Here is a 21,261-nt window from a genome sequence, read left to right as displayed (position 1 = left end):
CACTTACTAGGTTGCTGTTTCTATACAATCAGTGTTTTATCTGCAGGAGATTATCAGTACAGGACTAAGTGTCTCATGCCTCCTAGTAAACTGCGCTGTGTAACCCCGCCCCATTACTTATTAGCAGCTTTCTGTCAATGTACAGTGTACACAGAAATCTGCCCATCCGTGGTGTGGGCGGGGCTATAGAGGGCTCAGCATTCTGAGCACTGCTCGATCTGCAGCAGAGAACACTTATGATGGTATCTGAACCCAGTAAACTAAGTTACACATTGCCGGATTTAGGGTCTCGGCCTCTACATCATGTTGCTCTTCGGTTATATAGTAAAAACCTGGTGAAAATTTCCCTTTTTAAATGAATAAAACTAATTTTCTCATTGTGTTTTTAAGGTGTATTACACTGGTAAATATCAGAGCCTTGGAATCAAGCAAGGTGGCCCCTCAACTGGCAAATGGGTGGAGCTGCCCATAACAAAATCTCCAAAGATTGTCCAGTTCTCAGTTGGTCATGATGGATCCCATGCCTTACTCACTGCTGAAGACGGGAGTGTGTTTTTCACAGGAACAGCCAGTAAAGGAGAAGATGGTGAATCAAGTCAGTATTTCCTACTAGTAGAGTTAAGACCTGTACAAAAATGTGAAGATCATTAAATACTAAAATATGTTTTGCTTATCCTTTACATTTTACAGCAAAGAGCAGAAGACAGTCAAAACCATACAAGCCCAAAAAAATGATCAAAATGGAAGGGAAGTTTGTTCTTACTACAGCGTGCAATAACGGGAGCAGTTCTGTCATCACAAAGGACGGGGAGCTGTTCATGTTTGGAAAAGATGCCATCTATTCTGACAACTCAAGTAAGCGATAAAAATACAATGTGATTATCCTGCAGGCTGGCTGTGATCGTCTTTCTTTGCCGTTCCGAATAATGACATAATGTAGTTTGTTTCCCCTTTTAGACATTGACCTTTTTAGCAGGTGGCTTGTAATAAAGGTTTTATTTAAAAATAAATTTAAAAAAGGAAAGTATACAATAAATAAGCCAGCAACAGTGAACTTCAACATTGCCTCCCCGATTGTGCCATATGTCTTTATCATTCAGGACTGTACGGTATTAGGTGGTTTTAGGGACATCCTGGAAAGGGAGCCTGTCACGTCCTTTTTTTGCTATAAACTGCCCCCAATGTCTCGTTAGTGATGCACATTTCATCACTAACATGTTTATCTCACGCAAAATGTCCCAGTATTTAGAGTAAAAATCATTTTTTATACTTTGATTTCCCCACATACTTTCTGTTTCTGTCATAGGGGTGGGCAGCTCTAGCTTTTCAGCCATGGTCCATCAAATGCCTTTTGAAATTCTCCATGTCGGTTGTATTATCATTCCTTCCCATCACTGCAATTTCCCAGCAGATCCCGCTCTAGCGCAGTGACTCCCAGCTTTTCAGCATGCTTCCTGAATCTGGGTGTATGTCCCAGCTTCATATCCTATGAGTGCATGCTCCGGAGCTGCTGGGAGTCGGTGGCCACATGACAGTTTGCGAGTGTGCACGCTATGTGCGCCTGTCTTCCTACCTGTCTTCCCACCCGTCTTCTCCACGTCGGTTGTATTATCATTCCTTCCCATCACTGCAATTTCCCAGCAGATCCCGCTCTAGCGCAGTGACTCCCAGCTTTTCAGCATGCTTCCTGAATCTGGGTGTATGTCCCAGCTTCATATCCTATGAGTGCATGCTCCGGAGCTGCTGGGAGTCAGTGGCCACATGACAGTTTGTGAGCGTGCACGCCATGTGCGCCTGTCTTCCCACCCGCCGCTCTGCTGCGCAATGGCTTCAGATCATGTGCACATAGGATATGAAGCTGGGACATACACTCAGATTCAGGGCGCATGCCGGAAAGCTGGGAGTCATTGTGCAAGTATGGGATTTGCTGGGAGATTGCTGTGATGGGAAGGAATGATAATACGATGGGCGGGGAAATTTTCAAAAGGCATTTGACTGACTGTGACTGAAACAGAAGGTATGCGGTGCAATCCTCAAAGTATAAAAAGTGATTTTTGAGCTAAATACTGAAACTTTTTGTTTGAGAGCAACATGTTAGTGATGCAATGTGCATCACTAACAAGACATTGGGGCCAGTTTAATAGCAAAAAAGGACGTCACAGGTTCCCTTTAAAGGGAATCTGCCACAAGGTTTTGTGCAGTGCAGCATAATGTAGAAAAAGAGACTGATTCCAGCGATGTATCACTTCACTGGGTGCAGCAGTTATGACACAAAGTTTTTAGATGTAGCAGAGCTCAGAAAGCTAACCCCACCCACACCATAGCTTTCTGTGTACATTGTCTATTGACAGTTAAGCTGCTTATCAGTGGTGGGGGTGGAGTTGGACCAGAATTCATGTGGGTACCAGTTCAGCTGTGATAATCTCCTGATGATAAAACACACATTGTATTGATACAGCAAACAACCTAATAAGTGATACATCGCTAAATTCAGTATCTCAGCCCCTACCTCATGCTGCCTTAAGATTACATAGAAAAAAACCTTCTGACAGATTCTCTTTAATATCTGCCACATCCGTGCACAGTGCTTGTTTGTAGCATTAGTAGCTATGATGTGCTGGTTGCTGGCACTTGTAGTCTGGCTTATTTAATAGCACTTTTATACTGTCATAATGGTGTGTGGTTGAGAATCTGAGGGTAGGCTCACACCCTGTATATTTGCTGTGGAATTTGATAAACCGATTTCTTCAACCGTCCTATTCAAGTGAAGCCACCTCATTCACATGAATGGAACCGATTCAGATGAAATGTAAATCGTGAGAGAGAAAATATCTGTCATTGCATGTGAAGTTAAGGTGCTAAAAGTGGAACAGCTTTGTGGTTCCTTGGCTTATCATAAGCAAATGCTAGGGACTTTTTCACAGAGCAGTCATATTCTGAAAATTTAAGAAAATCTGCTTGTGTATAAATCTGGCATTGACTGCAGTACATTGGATTTTACGTGGTTTTAAGTTCTGTAACGTAAAGCAGCCCATGCGGCTAATATGTATATACCCAAATGTGAACTCTAGATACTCTGCATACAAAATATACATCTGTATACCCTTTAGTTTTACTGAAGGCATATACACCTGATGCAATTGCCAAATGTGCTATGAACTGCAGAAGAAAAATGTGAAAGGCATTTGAGGTCACACTTCTATATAAATGTGTTATATAGAATGGCTAAATTGCACTGTAAATGAATGTCTTTATCTTATAGATTTGGTTACTGACCTGAAAGGACACTTTGTTACTCACGTGGCTATGGGCAAAGCCCATACTTGTGTTTTGACTAAGAAAGGTGAAGTATGGACCTTTGGAGTGAATAATAAAGGACAATGTGGAAGAGACACTGGAGCTTTAAGTCAAGGTGGAAAAGGTAAAATTAAGGAAAAGTAAGCATAATGAAAACACAACACTATATAAAAAGTAAGTCTACTTATTTTAGAGACTTGATTGATTTAGTGTTCGTCCACGTTTTAAAGGGAATCTGTCAGACTCCGCATGATTTCACACCCCAAACTATTTATATATACATGTAGCTCTTTCACAGCAAAGTCCAGCAATACCTTTTACATGGCCATTCTGTTCCTATATTACTGAGATATCAGTATTTGAACTGATATACATATGGCTATGGTAGATCTGAAGCCTCCGTCACTCCAGCTCTATCCCCCATCAAGCACTGCTTCCTCCTGCTTGACTGACTGCTCCTTTGACTGGAGTCACACACCATAGAGGCCGTTGGTCAAGGAAAAGGCGACGGTGCTGGGTTGGGGATAGAGCCTAGAGTGATAGAGGCTTCAGGTCTACAAATCATTCTTTAGCCTGAAACCCTGATTTCTCAGTAACAGAAGATCAGACTGGCCATGTAAAGGTATTGCTGGACTTGTCCTTGAAAGTGCTACATGTACATGTAAATAGTTTGGCGGGTGAAATCCTGTTGATAGATTCCCTTTTAAGCACTAAAATCAAATTATTATTTCCAGCTTCACTGGCTGAACCAGGCCTAAGAGAGAGCATTGAAGATCTGATATGAAGTAAACATCAAGTATTATGCTGAATAACATTTGGAGACTTATGTTTTCCTATCGAGGAGTAAGCCTCCATACTTTTGTCATGTCTTTTAGGATTTGGTGTAGAAAATATGGCAACTGCGATGGATGAAGACCTTGAAGAAGAGCTGGATGAAAAAGATGAGAAATCTGTTATGTGTCCTCCTCGAATGCACAAGTGGAAGTTGGAGCATTGTATGGTTTGCACCGTGTGTGGAGACTGCACAGGATATGGTGCCAGCTGTGTTAGCAGTGGGCGGCCAGATCGGGTTCCAGGCGGGTATGTCGGCAAAATAACACTGTGTAACTGGATTGCAGAAGTTAGAATGAATTGATTTCCTTACTAAGTGATCTCCTTGGATTATGCTTTATTATTTAGGGTTTGTGGCTGTGGCTCTGGAGAGTCGGGCTGTGCCGTATGTGGATGCTGCAAGGCTTGTGCAAGAGAGCTGGATGGTCATGATGCACGACAGAGAGGAATCCTAGATGCTGTGAAGGAGATGATTCCTTTGGATCTCCTTCTAGGTAAAGGTGTGAAATCTTAATTTCTTTTACATTATTATTTTTTTAAGAATTTTTTTTTGCATAATGTTAAGATGCAGGGCATTCCATACATCAGGTTCCTTGTCATTTTTTGTGACCCTCACCCTATCGCCCATGACAGCACTACGAGAGAGGGGATCCGCCTTTCCCGGACAGGAAACCTATAGAATAAAAGGGTGGCGCCTCTCCACCACCTCAGTTGGTTTCCTGTCCTTGAGGGGGAACCTTTTTAAAACGGCGGCAGAGGAAAGAAGAGAAGATTATTTCCAGACCTGGGGCAGTTGGTTTCCAACAAGGCACAGTCTCTGCTGCGGCCGGCGCCAGGGGCCGCCTCCGTCGGACGGCGCGAGCAGCAGCCGCACTATTAGCTTATGGTGGCCTGGCAGCCGCGCATCCCGGTGGCGCAGAACGCTATCCAGGAAATCGCTCTCTAAGACACACACCGGTGGAAAAAGAAGTAGTGGAGACCCATGTCTTCTAACATGTTTCCAGCTACTGTTTTATACCAGCCTGCGGCCCTGATGACGAGCGTATTGGAGGGTCCTTAATGGGAGGACCTTAGACAGGCTTACCTGTTGAAGATCCGGATACGACTGAGCGGCGCCCCTGCCTGGGGTCGGCAGCTCCAGCTCCGTGCATCAGTGGAGAAGCTGCTGTGGAACTGCGCCCCTGTCTGGGGTCGGCAGCTCCAGCTCTGCACATCAGTGAGAGAGCAGCTGTGGAACTGCGCCCCTGTCTGGAGTCGGCAACTCCAGCTCAGTGCATCAGTGGAGAAGCTGCTGTGGAACTGCGCCCCTGTCTGGGATCAGCAGCTCCAGCTCTGCACATCAATGGGAGCACCTGTTGAGCTGCGCCCCTGCCTGGGGTCAGCAGGTCCAGCTTCGATCAGCGCACTATTGGAGGCGTCCCTACCTGGGGTTGACCACCCCAGTATTGCTCAGGCACGGCCGGATGGAGAGGAACAGACCTGTGACTTGGTCCAGCCTCCGAATCCGTACAGCTGGTGGTGAGTGATCTTTGTGAATGTTTACCTTGTTTATGGGGCCCTTTCCTTGGTATGATTACTAGGAAAGGCTGAAGGAAGTTAGAGCAAAACTCAAAAATGTGTGTGTGTGCGCTCTGTAAGACCCCATCTGGGCCAAGGGCCTTGTGCTTTAAATTTGGCTTCAGGACGGAAACTGGACCTTAGACCTCTAGGCTAAAGTTAGCCACATGTCTGGGCCAAACAGAGCCTCATGATTAGCCTTCAGAATTTACCACAAAAATGAGCCTCAATCTGCTCAATAAATGTTAAAGTAAGGTTTTTACTGTTGTCCTCCAGTCTGTTCACTCCATCCATAGGACGGCACATGGTGTTAATACAGCACATGGTCTCTGTGAAGGTCTGCTGTCCAGCTGCGTCTCATCAGTTGGCTCCTTCGGGTGGGGCTAGTTTGACAATTGAGATTTACCACCCAAAGGAAAGGTTTATCCTTCACTCAGATGGATTACTCTTTTAAATAAAAATCTGAGTACAGTACCTCATAAAGCCTTTTTGCACTTCACAGAGAGCACATCATTGTGCTTCATAGCATAGCGCTTTATAACACATCATAGTGCCTCATGGCAGATCATAGCGTAGTGCCTCATAGCATAGCGCTTTATAGCACATCATAGCGCCTCATGGCACATCATAGCCTGGCGCCTCATGGCACATCATAGCCTGGCGCCTTATGGCTCTTCATAGCGCCTCATAGCATATCATAGTGCCTTATGGTGCATTCATAGTGCCATATAGCGCCTGTTAGTACCTCATAGGGCCTCATAGTGTCTCTCGGTGCATCAGGGTGCCCCTGTGTCTTGTAGTGCTTTATAGGGTGTCTGTGCCTTGTAGCGCCCTGTGCCTCATAGTCCCTCTTTGTAAAGGTACTGGTTGCACAACTAAGTTTGTCTGACAAAACCAAGTTCAGCGACTGTAAACTGGGCATGACAAGCTTACCGAATTCAGGGGGAAAAATATCCTAGCCTCTATTTTGAGACAGAGGCAGTATTCCTGGCTGGTGCTCAGCTGGCTCTGTGGAATGCCGATTGGAGGCAGGTGACAATAAGAGCGCTTCCTTAGTTTTGCAGGTTAATAATAAACCTTGTAGGGTTTCACTCTTAAAGGTAGGAGGCATCATGTAGTGCTCATACAGCCATTGTTGGTTTGGTCCAATCAAGCGTAGTTTTATTGCTTTTTACAGGTTGCACAGAAGTTATAAACATTAATATTTCTGGTCTTGTCCAAGCGCTGACTAAATAGGACAGACCCTGACTACTCATATACAGCTCCGCTAACCCAGCTTGATCAAACAAAACATCCAGGGCAACCACTGATACCTGTCGAGTCTGGCCCGTGTCTCTGATTAGCTCCAAGACACATACCGTCTGCACTGCTTTCCAGCAGCCTGACTAAGGTGAATGCCTAGCCTCCTCTAGTGCTTAGCTCTCCAGGTGCCCTAATCAAGACCTGTAAAGCTATTATTTAACCCAGGCCTACCTGGGTTTGCTACAACCCGAATGAGCTGTACAGATTCCTGAGAGTTAGATCATTGGAAATGGACTCTATAAGACCTGCTAGTAAATATGCAGTTCCAGATTGCTATATAGTAGTATAGGCATTTAAGGAGGTATACAATCAGGTTCCAATTCACATGAAACATCAAATTTCCTGAGAATAGTTCTTGGCATAAAATGAGGATTTAGGCTGTGTGCCCACTATGCGTTTTAAGCGTTTCCGCAGCGGCAATTCCGCTGCAGAAACTCTTAAAAAACGCTTGGTAGAAGGTCTGCTATGTTCCCCAATAATAATCTGCATGTGCTGTGCACTTGCTGCGGAAATTTCCGCTGCGGATTATCATTGCAGAAAAATATGCAGCACTACCAATTATTTTGCGGAAGCGCTGCATTTTCTCCGCCCTTAACTTGCATGGAATCCGCATCACTCCATCTGTACATGCGGATTCCATGCGTTTCAATGTGCGGATGGTACCCGGGTATGAAGAAGAGGAGACTTTCCTCCAGACCCGGGTACCATAGAACCTGTAAAAAAAAAAGAATAAAATAAATATTATACTTACCTTCTGATGGCCCCCGGAGTCCTTGTCTCTGCTTGCCAGCAGCTCGTGGTAGGCTAAAGGACCTGCGCTGACATAATTTAGTCATGTGACGGGTCACGCAACCACTGACATCGGCTGGTCCTTAAATCTACCGCGAGCTGCCGGCAAGCAGAGACCAGGAATCTGGGGGCCATCAGAACTTAAGTGTAATATTACAGCGTCCAACCTGCATTGAATAAGCAAAGAATGTGAAAGTGAGCTTTGGATCTAGGCCCATTTTCAGTCCAAAGATGGCACCCTGGGATCTGAATCCAGTGCTTATGGCTCAAACAAGCCTTCACTTGAACCCATGGATTCAGGGTCTTCACATTAAAGACTATTATCCCGGTGGCCCTGACTTCAGCATGGTAGGTTAGTGACATTCAAGCTTTGTCGGTTAATCCTTTATTTATCCGACAGATCCTAGATCCTAGAGGATCCTAGAAGATGGGCCGGTTCCTGAGCTACTCTATCTTCCGTAGCTGGCTTCCAATTTCCATAGAAGTCAGGAAATTGTGCACCCTACTTTCTGTGCTAATCCGGGGAATCCATGACGGAACAATAAGGAAGCGGATGTCCCCATCAAGCATTTTGTAAGGTTGCGATTCAGTCTTCACCTTGCACCTTCTATAGACACTATAGGCTTGACCTGGGACCTTCTGCTGTCCTTTCTTTTAGGAAAACTGTTCTACAGGTTGTGGTCCCACCCTAACTTTAAAGTTTTTTTTCTCTGTAAATCTCTCGTTGTGGTGCTGTCATGGGTGATAGGAAAACACTAAATTACTTACCGGTAATGTGATTTTCCTGAGCCCATGACAGCACCCTTATATTCCTTCCCATCACTGGTAGAAGTTTATCACTTCATTTCCTTCGTGGTGTTTGATTCACACGGTGTGTAGAAGGAAAAATCATGGGATATATAACTTAAGTAGTGTCCTCTCATGCTCTGTAAACAGCTGAGGTGGTGGAGAGGCGCCGCCCTTTTATTCTATAGGTTTTCTGTCCTTGAGGGGTGGATCCCCTCTCTCGTTGTAGTGCTGTCATGGGCTCAGGAAAATCATATTACCGGTAAGAAATTTAGTGTTTCTTGGCAATCACGTGACTACTGGGTGGCTACATTTCCCAGATGCCCTCTCCCCTTCTGTGCGCTGCTGACGTTTGCTACTTTCCTACACTTTGTCCCTTCGGGAACTGTAACCCCCCCCCCCCCTCTCCTCTTGCAGTGTCTGGTTTACCCTGCACATGCAATATTAGCATAACTGCACATGCACCATTTTTTTGCCCATCTGTTTTCCATGTACATGTGCTTGTTTTATGATATGGGAGTTTCCTTACTTTGGAGACCCTCTCTATAACCGTTTGGCAGACGTGGTAGAATTTTAGGCACCAGCTGTGGAGGAAGGGGGAAACCTGATGGGCTATGTCACCAACATAGAGGTTATCTTGAATGCAGTCATCTTGGATTCATCTTCACTCTTTCAAATGTGAAGGCGTGTGACACATGACAATGATGGTCTTAATGTTAATGTAGATTTCAGTTATTTTCATGTTTTAAAACAATTTTTTTCTGTACAGGCAATGTGAAGGATTGCATTATACTAAGCAGAGAGTGTTGAGATTGTTTTTTGTGAACCAAGCACACCACAAAACATTTACCGTAATCCAATGCTGCCCAAACAGACCTGTCATCCGCAGTTCAGTTGCCAAACTTCCAGCCAACACTGAACAGAACCTGATGGATAATGTTTTATTGTTCTACCTAACAGTCTGGATTGTCCTCAGACAGGTGTAGTAGCAACTACCTTTTATAGTGATGCCATTGGATCCAATCACTAACTTGAAACACGGCTAAGGTCACATTCCAGAGACAGACAATCATTGCTAAATCTTGCTGAATCTCCAGAGAATAGTGGTTGCTGTTGATACATACTTAGCATTTTTCGGTCATCCTGCTTTTGGTGCATTGGTGACAGAACCTGTTTCTTGGAATTTAGTAGTGGGTTTGGCATCTGCACTATGAGAAGGCCAGCTTGGGTGGTATTGTTAGAAATCTTCTGTGATGACACATATGCTCCATTCACATGACATGAGGACAGTCTCCACATGCTGTTCCTGGGACACCACCATACAGTTTATGATCTGGTACTTACAAAAAAAGGTTGTTTCCTGGGACTGATATTGGTAGCTAGCCAAGCTTTAGCATAAGCCATCAAAATCAGATTGGTGGTGGTGCCTCAGCGATCAACTGCTTTTGTGAGAAATGTCATCTTTGCTGGCCTACTTTTTTCTGCACGGGGTTGAACCCTATCTGTTAGCTGAATCTTCTTTAGGAGATTGTCCTCGCACTTGCTGGATTTTCTCGTGCACGCTTAAGCTGCCTTCACAGTAATTTAAATCTTTTTGAAGTTCTTGATGATCTGAGAAATGGTTGATTTGGGGGCATTCTTACAAGTGGCAATGTTATTGCCTGTAAAGCCTTTTTGATGCGAAGCAGTAATGATTTCAAGCACCAGCCCCTTTTTAAAGGAACCAGACTGCTCTTATAATCCACATGGCAGAGAGATATCAGATTCCTTGTACTTGTTAAACGCTTTTTCTCCTGAGCTAATGAGAAAATCACCGAAATGATATAAGCAGATCATTTTGTGGCAAAGCTGAAATTCAGTGGACATTGAAAGGAATGACTGCAATTTTTTTTATAAGACCTTTGGTCACCCTTTATAGCAATCTAAAGTTATTTCAAATTGACACTAAAAAAATTTAAGTAACAAACTTTGTGAAATCCAAAATGTGTCTCAAAACTTTTGGCTATGACTACATAATTCTTCTAAACTGTATTGTGTATATACAGATCACTCTAAAGCGCAGCGATGGTTGCTAGACCCGAGAGTTCTGCAATCAGACCACTTCCAAAGCGGTCTACTAAGCTGCCCTTAATCCACTGATGTCACTATAAAATGGTGCTGCATATGATTCTTCTATCTTGAATTGTTTCAGCTGTGCCTGTGGCAGGTGTTAACATCGATGAACACCTTCAGCTACGACAAGACGACAAAAGGCAAAGGGTTAACCGGAGACATAGAATCGATGAAGGAAGAGGTATAAATGCTTAGGATTGTAAGCTAATGCAAAGCTAGAGTTGTCACTTCTATCTTTAATTTCCTCATCCCAGAAAGACTATTATTTTATTATTTTATATGTATACATTTTTTTTGCATTACATTTTATTTTATTTTATTCTTTTTTAGGAAATAATAAACCAAATGGAAATTTAGGTATGGTGATTTTCCTGAAAACTGGTAATAATTGCGAAGTGTTTGCATTGAGCTTTGCAGTTAACTGTATGTACTACTCTAAGCAATGGACTAATAGTTCTCTGAGCAGCAGTATTTAGGGATTAATACCACAACAGAAGGATATTTTTATACTAAAACTTCAAATCTTGTAACTTATGCCGTTCGTGAACCTGACATGACCATTTATATCCAAGTGCCCAAATTACCTTTCTTGATCCTGTCTCTTAAAAAAAAAAAAAAAAAAAAGGTTTGTTGTACACTGCTTGTACTGCATGCATATTGATATGAACGCTGCCGAAAAGTCTAATAAAATCTTAATTTCTTTGTGAGAACAAGGCTCTATAGACGTGTGTATAGTGAGAATGGATTTCTTAAACGAGTAGTAGTAGGATAAACCAGACATGGGACTGTTATCAGTACATGGTATTGTTATTTATAAGTTGATTTTAAAGTAGGAGCTATATTTTTCATCCTATTCTTTCCTAAAATTGATATATTACTAGGATGTAATGGACATAAATTATATGCATTGGAGAATGTATGTATATGAACATTTTTGGTAGTCTCTGTATTTCTCAGTATTCATTTTTGTAAAATGGCTCCCAAAGGTTTGTGATTAATATAAAGTCTATGGTGCAGCCCACTGCTCAGATACCAGAATTTAATAACTAATAGTGAGAATAAAGACCTAACCTTTCATCAGAAAAGTGCACTTTACTGACATTTTCTAAATATACCAGTTTAAAGGGTTAGAACGGTAACATTTCAGTTCCTAATGCCGAGATCATGAGATACATACTGAATCTAGCTGAAATTGACAGCCCAAAGTGATGATGGAGCTTTGCCAGTCAGCGTCTAATGCTGACCAATATTACTGGTAAATATTAACTCTTCCATTTAGGAATTACCTGAGACAGAAGTATGTCCCACTTGGATCTGAAAGCTCCTGTCCTTATTACATTTGGAGTGCTGCAAGGGGCCTTTCATGAACGCTTCTCCTAAGGCCGCATTCACACATTCAGTATTTGATCAGTGTTTTACAGCAGTACTTGTAAGCCAAAACCAGGAGCGGGTGATGAATACACAAGTGGTGATGTGTTTCTATTATACTTCTTTGATTGTTCCCCTCCTGATTTTGGCTTACACATACTGATATTTATATTTCCCCTCTCCCATCCAACGCCTTTCCCATTGTTCCTTTCCCTTTAGAATTCTTCATTGTATATTGTATTTATAATGTTTGTTTTTTTTCCCCAATTTTTTATTTTTTTTTTCAATTCCAATAAAAATGATAAACCTAAATAGTGATGTAAATTAATGGCCAAATACTGAATCTATCTGTGAATGTGGCCCAAGTGTGAGTTATATGGTTATGAGGCTGTGGAGTTCTGGTCAGGAGACCGGCAGCCAGTCTGGACATCACGGCTTGTACTTGGACTGTGAAAGTCGGATGTGTGAAACCAGCCTAAAGATTCAATTGGACCTTCATAATATGGGTCCGTAATGGGTACAGTAGATGCTAATGAGGAGTTCCCTGAATAGTTAGCATGAAAAAAAGATGCAATGTATTGAACAAACCACAATACATAGGGCAGGTTCTGGTGGAGGGACCTTATTCATGTCTTTATTATTTATTCTCTAAACCGTAGCTGTGGCATTAACCATAGTGGACCTATATTTTGGTGCATATATACAGGCTCTTTCTGTAATTGATGTGCTTCGGGACTGGGTATCTATAGCTTACTCATTTTTTCTCGCTCCCCTGCCATATCCTATTTATCTGGTCTATGTCCTCCATCATTCATAGTGGTGCTTCTTCCTCCTATTATATATATATATTTTTATTTTCTAGTTAGATACTACAGATTTTGGTAACTCTTTAGTGCAATGTGTACTCTGCCCTGCATGTCTTAGTGATCAGTTGTCTATAAATTCCATATATATTTATATTGAGAGAGACTAGACTGGTAATATATTTTTGTATCCGTTGCTATCATCCTTTTAAGTTATATTCCTGCTTTTCATTTTTTTTTTTTTTTTTTTTTTTTATATTTAAATGTGTGCAGCTTTTGGCGCAAAAAAACAAAAATTGGCAATGGGTTTCATGAAACTATTGTAATTTTCTCTGTGAATCAGCACCTGTTGCTGGCTGCAGAATGAGTTCACTGAGAATCTGTTAGTAAGCTCATTCAGGTAGATAGTTGTTATAAACTCTCCTGTCTTATTCTGAGCTCCTCTCAGCCAATTTAGGACCACAAAGTTTATCTTAACATTCATGTGATCATAAAGTCTTCAGAGATGAGCTCAGAAGAAGGTAGATAAGCTTTATAGACTTAGCTGTCAGAACAACCTCACTGACGCATTCACAGTTAAATCATTCTGCTACTGACAAGACTGTCTTATGTTTTATGTATAATCAAGGCAAACATTTTAATAAAACCCATTTGCAGAAATTATTTAGCCAAAAATACATGCATTTAAGTAAAAAAAATAAAATAATAAAATATAAAGGAAAAAAAAGGTAAAAAAAGGAAAGAAGCCAAATCGCCTAATGAAGTCCATTACAAAGTGGCTATCAAACCCCTTGCTTTCTCCACTCTTTCTTATTGTTGTGCCACATCTGTACTTGGGTCCCAATTCATGGAGGTATTTACTTCTGTTTTTTTGCATAAAACGCCTTCATGTGTAACAAAATTTTTGTGCAACTAGGACGTTGGCCAAACATGTTTGCGACTTATGGTGTGTTCACCAATATGGGCGAACCAGGGACCGTCAGAAATGTACTCCAGTTCCTAAGAGGAGTAAAGTTCTGCCAGAAGTGTATGTCACTTGTAAGATGTGCCTAATTCATTAAATGACATGCACTTCTTAAGTTGGGTGCATCTTATTCCAGGAGTCCCATTTATTAAGACTGGCGTGCATAACATCAGTTTTTAAGGGGTTGCCCGCTACTTGGTCAACCCCTACTCAATCACCATAGTTCATTCAGGTAAAATAGCAGCTATACTTGCCTCCTGTGTTGGTGCCGTTCCAATTATGTCAGCGTTTGCTCTCCCAGGAGTTGCGTGACAATGTCGCATGAGCCCTGCAGCCAGTCAGCGGCCTCTTCACTCTCTCTTCCTTCGGACAAAACTAGCACCTGGAAGAAGTGCGAGCTGCTACGCCGACATCCTCCAGATGTTTGTTACGTCCGAAGGAAGAGAGAGTGAGGTGGCCGCTGACTGCCTGCAGGGCTCATGTGACATTGTCATGCAAGTCCTGGGAGAGCAGGCGCCTACATCATTGGCACGGCGCCTGCACCAGAGGCAAGTATAGCTGCTATTTTACATGGAGGAATATAGTGATTCAGAATTGGTGGTCTGAGTAGTGAACAACACCTTTTAATGATTGGGACCTTGGTGTCTATGTAATTCTGTCTGCAGAGGGGGCGACATCTGTGGAGAGGGCTCGCTTTATAGGAGATGATATGTATTGTGTTGTGCATTCTGAATAAGAGATTCTGGCACAGCAGTAAGAGAGGAGTGCTAGATAAGTTGAAGATACTCTCCTCCCTTGAAATTTTGCTGGCTTCTATAACATAGGAGACCACATTTAGCTGCGTTCACACAGTGCTTTTTTTTTTTTTTTTTGCCATGATCGTGGTAGAGCCACGGTGTTATTAGAAAATTGTCACAACAAAATTTCAAAGAAAAAAACAAAACAAAAACTGCAGCAACAGGTGAGCGCAGCTTTACTTTGCTGGGGACCATGCTGCTGTGCTGAGAGCAGGCGCGCTGCTGCAGACAGGATCCATACTCCAATACAGGTGAGCGCAGCGTTAGTTTGCTGGGGATCATACTGCTGTGCTGAGAGCAGGCGCGCTGCTGCAGACAGGATCCATTCTCCAATACAGGTGAGCGCAGCGTTACTTTGCTGGGGACCATGCTCCTGTGCTGAGAGCAGGCGCGCTGCTGCAGACAGGATCCATACTCCAGTACAGGTGAGCGCAGCGTTACTTTGCTGGGGACCATGCTGCTGTGCTGAGAGCAGGCGCGCTGCTGCAGACAGGATCCATTCTCCAATACAGGTGAGCACAGCGTTACTTTGCTGGGGACCATGCTGCTGTGCTGAGAGCAGGCACGCTGCTGCAGACAGGATCCATACTCCAATACAGGTGAGCGCAGCGTTACTTTGCTGGGGACCATGCTGCTGTGCTGAGAGCAGGCGCGCTGCTGCAGACAGGATCCATACTCCAATACAGGGGAGCGCAGCGTTACTTTGCTGGGGACCATGCTGCTGTGCTGATAGCAGGCGCGCTGCTGCAGACAGGATCCATTCTCCAGTACAAGTGAGCGCAGCGTTACTTTGCTGGGACTATGCTGCTGTGCTGAGAGCAGGCGCGCTGCTGCAGACAGGATCCATACTCCAATACAGGTGAGCGCAGCGTTACTTTGCTGGAGACCATGCTGCTGTGCTGAGAGCAGGCGCGCTGCTGCAGACAGGATCCATACTCCAATACAGGGGAGCGCAGCGTTACTTTGCTGGGACTATGCTGCTGTGCTGAGAGCAGGCGCGCTGCTGCAGATAGGATCCATTCTCCAATACAAGTGAGCGCAGCGTTACTTTGCTGGGACTATGCTGCTGTGCTGAGAGCAGGCGCGCTGCTGCAGACAGGATCCATACTCCAATACAGGTGAGCGCAGCGTTACTTTGCTAGGGACCATGCTGCTGTGCTGAGAGCAGGCGCGCTGCTGCAGACAGGATCCATACTCCAATACAGGTGAGCGCAGCGTTACTTTGCTAGGGACCATGCTGCTGTGCTGAGAGCAGGCGCGCTGCTGCAGACAGGATCCATACTCCAATACAGGTGAGCGCAGCGTTACTTTGCTATGGACCATGCTGCAGTGCTGAGAGCAGGCGCGCTGCTGCAGACAGGATCCATACTCCAATACAGGTGAGCGCAGCGTTACTTTGCTAGGGACCATGCTGCTGTGCTGAGAGCAGGCGCGCTGCTGCAGACAGGATCCATACTCCAATACAGGTGAGCGCAGCGTTACTTTGCTGGAACTATGCTGCTGTGCTGAGAGCAGGCGCGCTGCTGCAGACAGGATCCATACTCCAATACAGGTGAGCGCAGCGTTACTTTGCTGGGGATCATACTGCTATGCTGAGAGCAGGCGCGCTGCTGCAGACAGGATCCATACTCCAATACAGGTGAGCGCAGCGTTACTTTGCTGGGGACCATACTGCTGTGCTGAGAGCAGGCGCGCTGCTGCAGACAGGATCCATACTCCAATACAGGTGAGCGCAGTGTTACTTTGCTGGGAATATGCTGCTGTGCTGAGAGCAGGCACGCTGCTGCAGACAGGATCCATACTCCAATACAGGTGAGCGCAGTGTTACTTTGCAGGGACTATGCTGCTGTGCTGAGAGCAGGCACGCTGCTGCAGACAGGATCCATACTCCAATACAGGTGAGCGCAGTGTTACTTTGCAGGGACTATGCTGCTGTGCTGAGAGCAGGCGCGCTGCTGCAGACAGGATCCATACTCCAATACAGGTGAGCGCAGTGTTACTTTGCTGGGAATATGCTGCTGTGCTGAGAGCAGGCACGCTGCTGCAGACAGGATCCATACTCCAATACAGGTGAGCGCAGTGTTACTTTGCAGGGACTATGCTGCTGTGCTGAGAGCAGGCACGCTGCTGCAGACAGGATCCATACTCCAATACAGGTGAGCGCAGTGTTACTTTGCAGGGACTATGCTGCTGTGCTGAGAGCAGGCGCGCTGCTGCAGACAGGATCCATACTCCAATACAGGTGAGCGCAGCGTTACTTTGCTGGGGACCATACTGCTGTGCTGAGAGCAGGCGCGCTGCTGCAGACAGGATCCATACTCCAATACAGGTGAGCGCAGCGTTACTTTGCTGGGACTATGCTGCTGTGCTGAGAGCAGGCGCGCTGCTGCAGACAGGATCCATACTCCAATACAGGTGAGCGCAGCGTTACTTTGCTGGGGACTATGCTGCTGTGCTGAGAGCAGGCGCGCTGCTGCAGACAGGATCCATACTCCAATACAGGTGAGCGCAGCGTTACTTTGCTGGGGACTATGCTGCTGTGCTGAGAGCAGGCGCGCTGCTGCAGACAGGATCCATACTCCAATACAGGTGAGCGCAGCGTTACTTTGCTGGGACTATGCTGCTGTGCTGAGAGCAGGCGCGCTGCTGCAGACAGGATCCATACTCCAATACAGGTGAGCGCAGCGTTACTTTGCTGGGACTATGCTGCTGTGCTGAGAGCAGGCGCGCTGCTGCTGCAGACAGGATCCATACTCCAATACATAGAGAGCCAGTGTGGATGTTGCACGACAATAAGCGAAGCCCTGGGAAACCTCGGGATTTGGGGAGCACTTTCATTATATTTTGAACAGGAAACAAGGTGAATTGGCTAATGGAAGCAATAATGGCTTAATAACTTTCCATACTATGGACACTAAATGGGAAAAAAAAAGCTTAACGTGTTTTAGGCTGGGGTGCACTATATTGAATTGTCTTAATATCATAGGATAAGCATTTATGTAGTCACAGTATTGGTTATGTAGCTGTTAATGTAGAGCATTATTCCATGGAGTATTTTACTGTCATTGCTTTCCATTTTATTTTTTTTTCATTTGTTTTCGTTTTGTGCGTTTTCCCATGCATGTGCAAAATGTCTCTCCTCAGGCCCCTTTGTATTTCCTGTAGGCCCTGTATTTCCTAATTTTTTGAACCACCGAGAGCAGGCTCTAGCCAGACTAAGAGCTCTACCAGCACAACTAAAGCATAAGCGGGACAAGAAAAAAGGTATTTAGTCTTCCTTTCGCACTAGAGAGGAAAATGGAACCCCCCCAGTCCTTTCTTGAACTCACACGTTTGTTCTTGCACCTTGATCTTTCCACTGGGGTGAATGTCTCACCAATGGCTTACTTGGATCTTCTCAGGTCGTATTATTTATAGCAGATATGATGCGTGTCCCTCCTCCTAAAGTCGTCTATTCATATCTATGTTTTCCTTTCCCGTCAGAAGGTTCCTGGCTGGTTAGACTTAAGAAGCTGAGCTCTTTTGGGTCTCTAATATTGGGTTTGGTACCTTTTTTTTGTATAACCTTTATATTGATGATGTGATGCTATAATGATCTCATAAACTGTAGTTAGAATAGTGCTGTCTAATAATCTAGCGGTTTTACCACAAAGAAAAGTAAATTTTAATCAATAGATCTTGCAGTATTAGTGTGTATGTAGCTGTGTGATAAAACAAACAGGCATCAAATTGTATAATATAATATTCCAAGATCTTTTGTTCATGTGACAAACCCTTTAAGGTATGTGCATACATGCTTCTAGCGCCGGCGCCTTTAACAAAAATCAAGAGTGGATGAACGGTTTCCTAAGTTCTAGTCTTGCATTTCTCCAGAAAGTGTTCTTGTAATGCTGCAGGTATCTGCCATGTATCCTATGTTATACACTTGTGGTTACAAGAAGAAAATTCTTCCTCAATCTGTTACTGTTGGCACTGAACAGACATTATACACATTTGACTAAAGTCGGGATAATCCAATATTGTCGGAATTAATTGACAGTCTAATGAGGGCCTCCCAACTCTTCCCTGACAGATGATTTTGGGGGTGATAATGGTCTGGCACATTGAGTTTCCAATAGCTGCCCTTTTTATTCTCCAGGAGATGAGCTGCTGCCAGTGGAGCCTGGCAGTGGCTCTCTCATAGAAAGCACAGGCTTCCCTGTGTATGGGAGATTTGGGGAAGAGCGCTGTCCGCTGAATAATCGGCCGACCAATATGTATCTAATGTGTGTGGACATGTCGCTCTACCTAGAGGATGCCAACACCCCTTTGTCAGTTTATCCATACATATCCAAGAGAAAGAACAGAGGAATAGCGCAACACGCAAGAAAGGGAATTCCAAATTATTCATATAGGCAAGGTAAGCATTTACTAAAACAGGTCCCCAGACTCCTTCAATAATAGATTAATTCAATGGTGGAGTACGTCTTTGGTCTTTTGTATCCTACCTGATGTGGGGCATAGAACAAGTGTGATAAAGACCTGTAGCAAAGAGGGTGTCAGATGGTGTAGTACAGCAGAAGCTTAGTGTGTCACAGGTGTCCGCCCCAGGGTGACCATACCTTGTTCTTCCTTACCCTGGAGCATAAGACAGCAATTCCCTTATATACATATGTCTCGCCTGAGTCATTTATTGCCGCCCATTTGTTCTCCTGACACCAGCCCCCCCTGTATCTGTAGATGGCAGTTTCTGTAATAGAAGCATGATTGGTTATAGCTGAAGCAACAGAGATACATTTGCATCTGACTTATATTAGGCTTAATTACCATGCTATGAATTATTTTTTCATGTTTGGGAAACCTGATTTGTTTGAAAGGACAGCAGGTAGATGAGATCTAGTGTTTCCTTGTACTAAGGAGCACGACTACCTACTATTACCATAGCAACAAGTCATTTTACTCAAGCTGTCATTCTCTGCACTGATAGACAAGGAAACCTTGCTACCTCTCCCAGTATCCAGGCCCAGGGGACTAGCGTACAGTCCGTGCTCACTGCCAGTATCCAGGCCCAGGGGAATACAGTGTACAGTCCGTGCTCACTGCCAGTATCCAGGCCCAGGGGACTAGCGTACAGTCCGTGCTCACTGCCAGTATCCAGGCCCAGGGGAATACAGTGTACAATCCGTGCTCACTGCCAGTATCCAGGCCCAGGGGGATACAGTGTACAGTCCGTACTCACTGCCAGTATCCAGGCCCAGGGGAATACAGTGTACAGTCTGTGCTCACTGCCAGTATCCAGGCCCAGGGGAATAGCGTACAGTCTGTGCTCACTGCCAGTATCCAGGCCCAGAGGAATACAGTGTACAGTCTGTGCTCACTGCCAGTATCCAGGCCCAGGGGACTAGTGTACAGTCTGTGCTCACTGCCAGTATCCAGGCCCAGGGGAATAGCGTACAGTCTGTGCTCACTGCCAGTATCCAGGCCCAGGGGAATACAGTGTACAGTCCGTGCTCACTGCCAGTATCCAGGCCCAGGGGACTAGTGTACAGTCCGTACTCACTGCCAGTATCCAGGCCCAGGGGAATAGCGTACAGTCTGTGCTCACTGCCAGTATCCAGGCCCAGGGGAATACAGTGTACAGTCCGTGCTCACTGCCAGTATCCAGGTCCAGGGGAATAGCGTACAGTCCGTGCTCACTGCCAGTATCCAGGCCCAGGGGAATAGCGTACAGTCCGTACTCACTGCCAGTATCCAGGCCCAGGGGAATAGCGTACAGTCTGTGCTCACTGCCAGTATCCAGGCCCAGGGGAATACAGTGTACAGTCCGTGCTCACTGCCAGTATCCAGGCCCAGGGGATACAGTGTACAGTCCGTGCTCACTGCCAGTATCCAGGCCCAGGGGAATAGCGTACAGTCCGTGCTCACTGCCAGTATCCAGGCCCAGGGGACTAGTGTACAGTCCGTGCTCACTGCCAGTATCCAGGCCCAGGGGAATACAGTGTACAGTCTGTGCTCACTGCCAATATCCAGGCCCAGGGGAATACAGTGTACAGTCCGTGCTCACTGCCAGTATCCAGGCCCAGGGGAATACAGTGTACAGTCTGTGCTCACTGCCAGTATCCAGGCCCAGGGGAATACAGTGTACAGTCTGTGCTCACTGCCAATATCCAGGCCCAGGGGAATACAGTGTACAGTCCGTGCTCACTGCCAGTATCCAGGCCCAGGGGAATACAGTGTACAGTCTGTGCTCACTGCCAGTATCCAGGCCCAGGGGAATACAGTGTACAGTCCGTGCTCACTGCCAGTATCCAGGCCCAGGGGAATACAGCGTACAGTCTGTGCGTACAGTCCGTGCTCACTGCCAGTATCCAGGCCCAGGGGAATACAGTGTACAGTCCGTGCTCACTACCAGTATCCAGGCCCAGGGGAATAGCGTACAGTCTGTGCTCACTGCCAGTATCCAGGCCCAGGGGAATAGCGTACAGTCCGTGCTCACTGCCAGTATCCAGGCCCAGGGGAATACAGTGTACAGTCCGTGCTCACTGCCAGTATCCAGGCCCAGGGGAATACAGTGTACAGTCCGTGCTCACTGCCAGTATCCAGGCCCAGGGGAATACAGTGTACAGTCCGTGCTCACTGCCAGTATCCAGGCCCAGAGGAATACAGTGTACAGTCT

The 21,261-nt window shown here is 45.2% G+C and overlaps 1 protein-coding gene across 14 annotated transcripts in view; it reads left to right on the top strand.

Moving 5' to 3' along the window:
• Positions 1–21,261, top strand: part of MYCBP2 (MYC binding protein 2) — a 275,096-nt gene that overhangs the window by 106,455 nt on the left and 147,380 nt on the right. For 7 of the 14 annotated variants that reach the window (XM_073664075.1, XM_073664074.1, XM_073664073.1 and 4 more), the window contains exons 12-19: positions 391–595; positions 691–855; positions 3,263–3,421; positions 4,173–4,377; positions 4,477–4,628; positions 10,754–10,855; positions 11,005–11,055; positions 17,772–17,870. In XM_073664075.1, the coding sequence (XP_073520176.1) occupies positions 391–595; positions 691–855; positions 3,263–3,421; positions 4,173–4,377; positions 4,477–4,628; positions 10,754–10,855; positions 11,005–11,055; positions 17,772–17,870 (1,138 nt within the window). Of the gene's footprint in view, positions 1–390; positions 596–690; positions 856–3,262; positions 3,422–4,172; positions 4,378–4,476; positions 4,629–10,753; positions 10,856–11,004; positions 11,056–17,750; positions 17,871–21,261 lie in introns of all 14 variants that reach the window. The other 7 variants (XM_073664076.1, XM_073664064.1, XM_073664067.1 and 4 more) reach the window with 6 other exon arrangements.

This window comes from Phyllobates terribilis, unplaced genomic scaffold, assembly GCF_046119375.1.
Source record: "Phyllobates terribilis strain yellow unplaced genomic scaffold, ASM4611937v1 Scaffold_2__4_contigs__length_985480577, whole genome shotgun sequence".
Lineage (NCBI taxonomy): Eukaryota > Metazoa > Chordata > Amphibia > Anura > Dendrobatidae > Phyllobates > Phyllobates terribilis.
The sequence above is the reverse complement of the archived record's forward strand: the minus strand, read 5'-3'. Positions and strand labels throughout refer to the sequence as shown.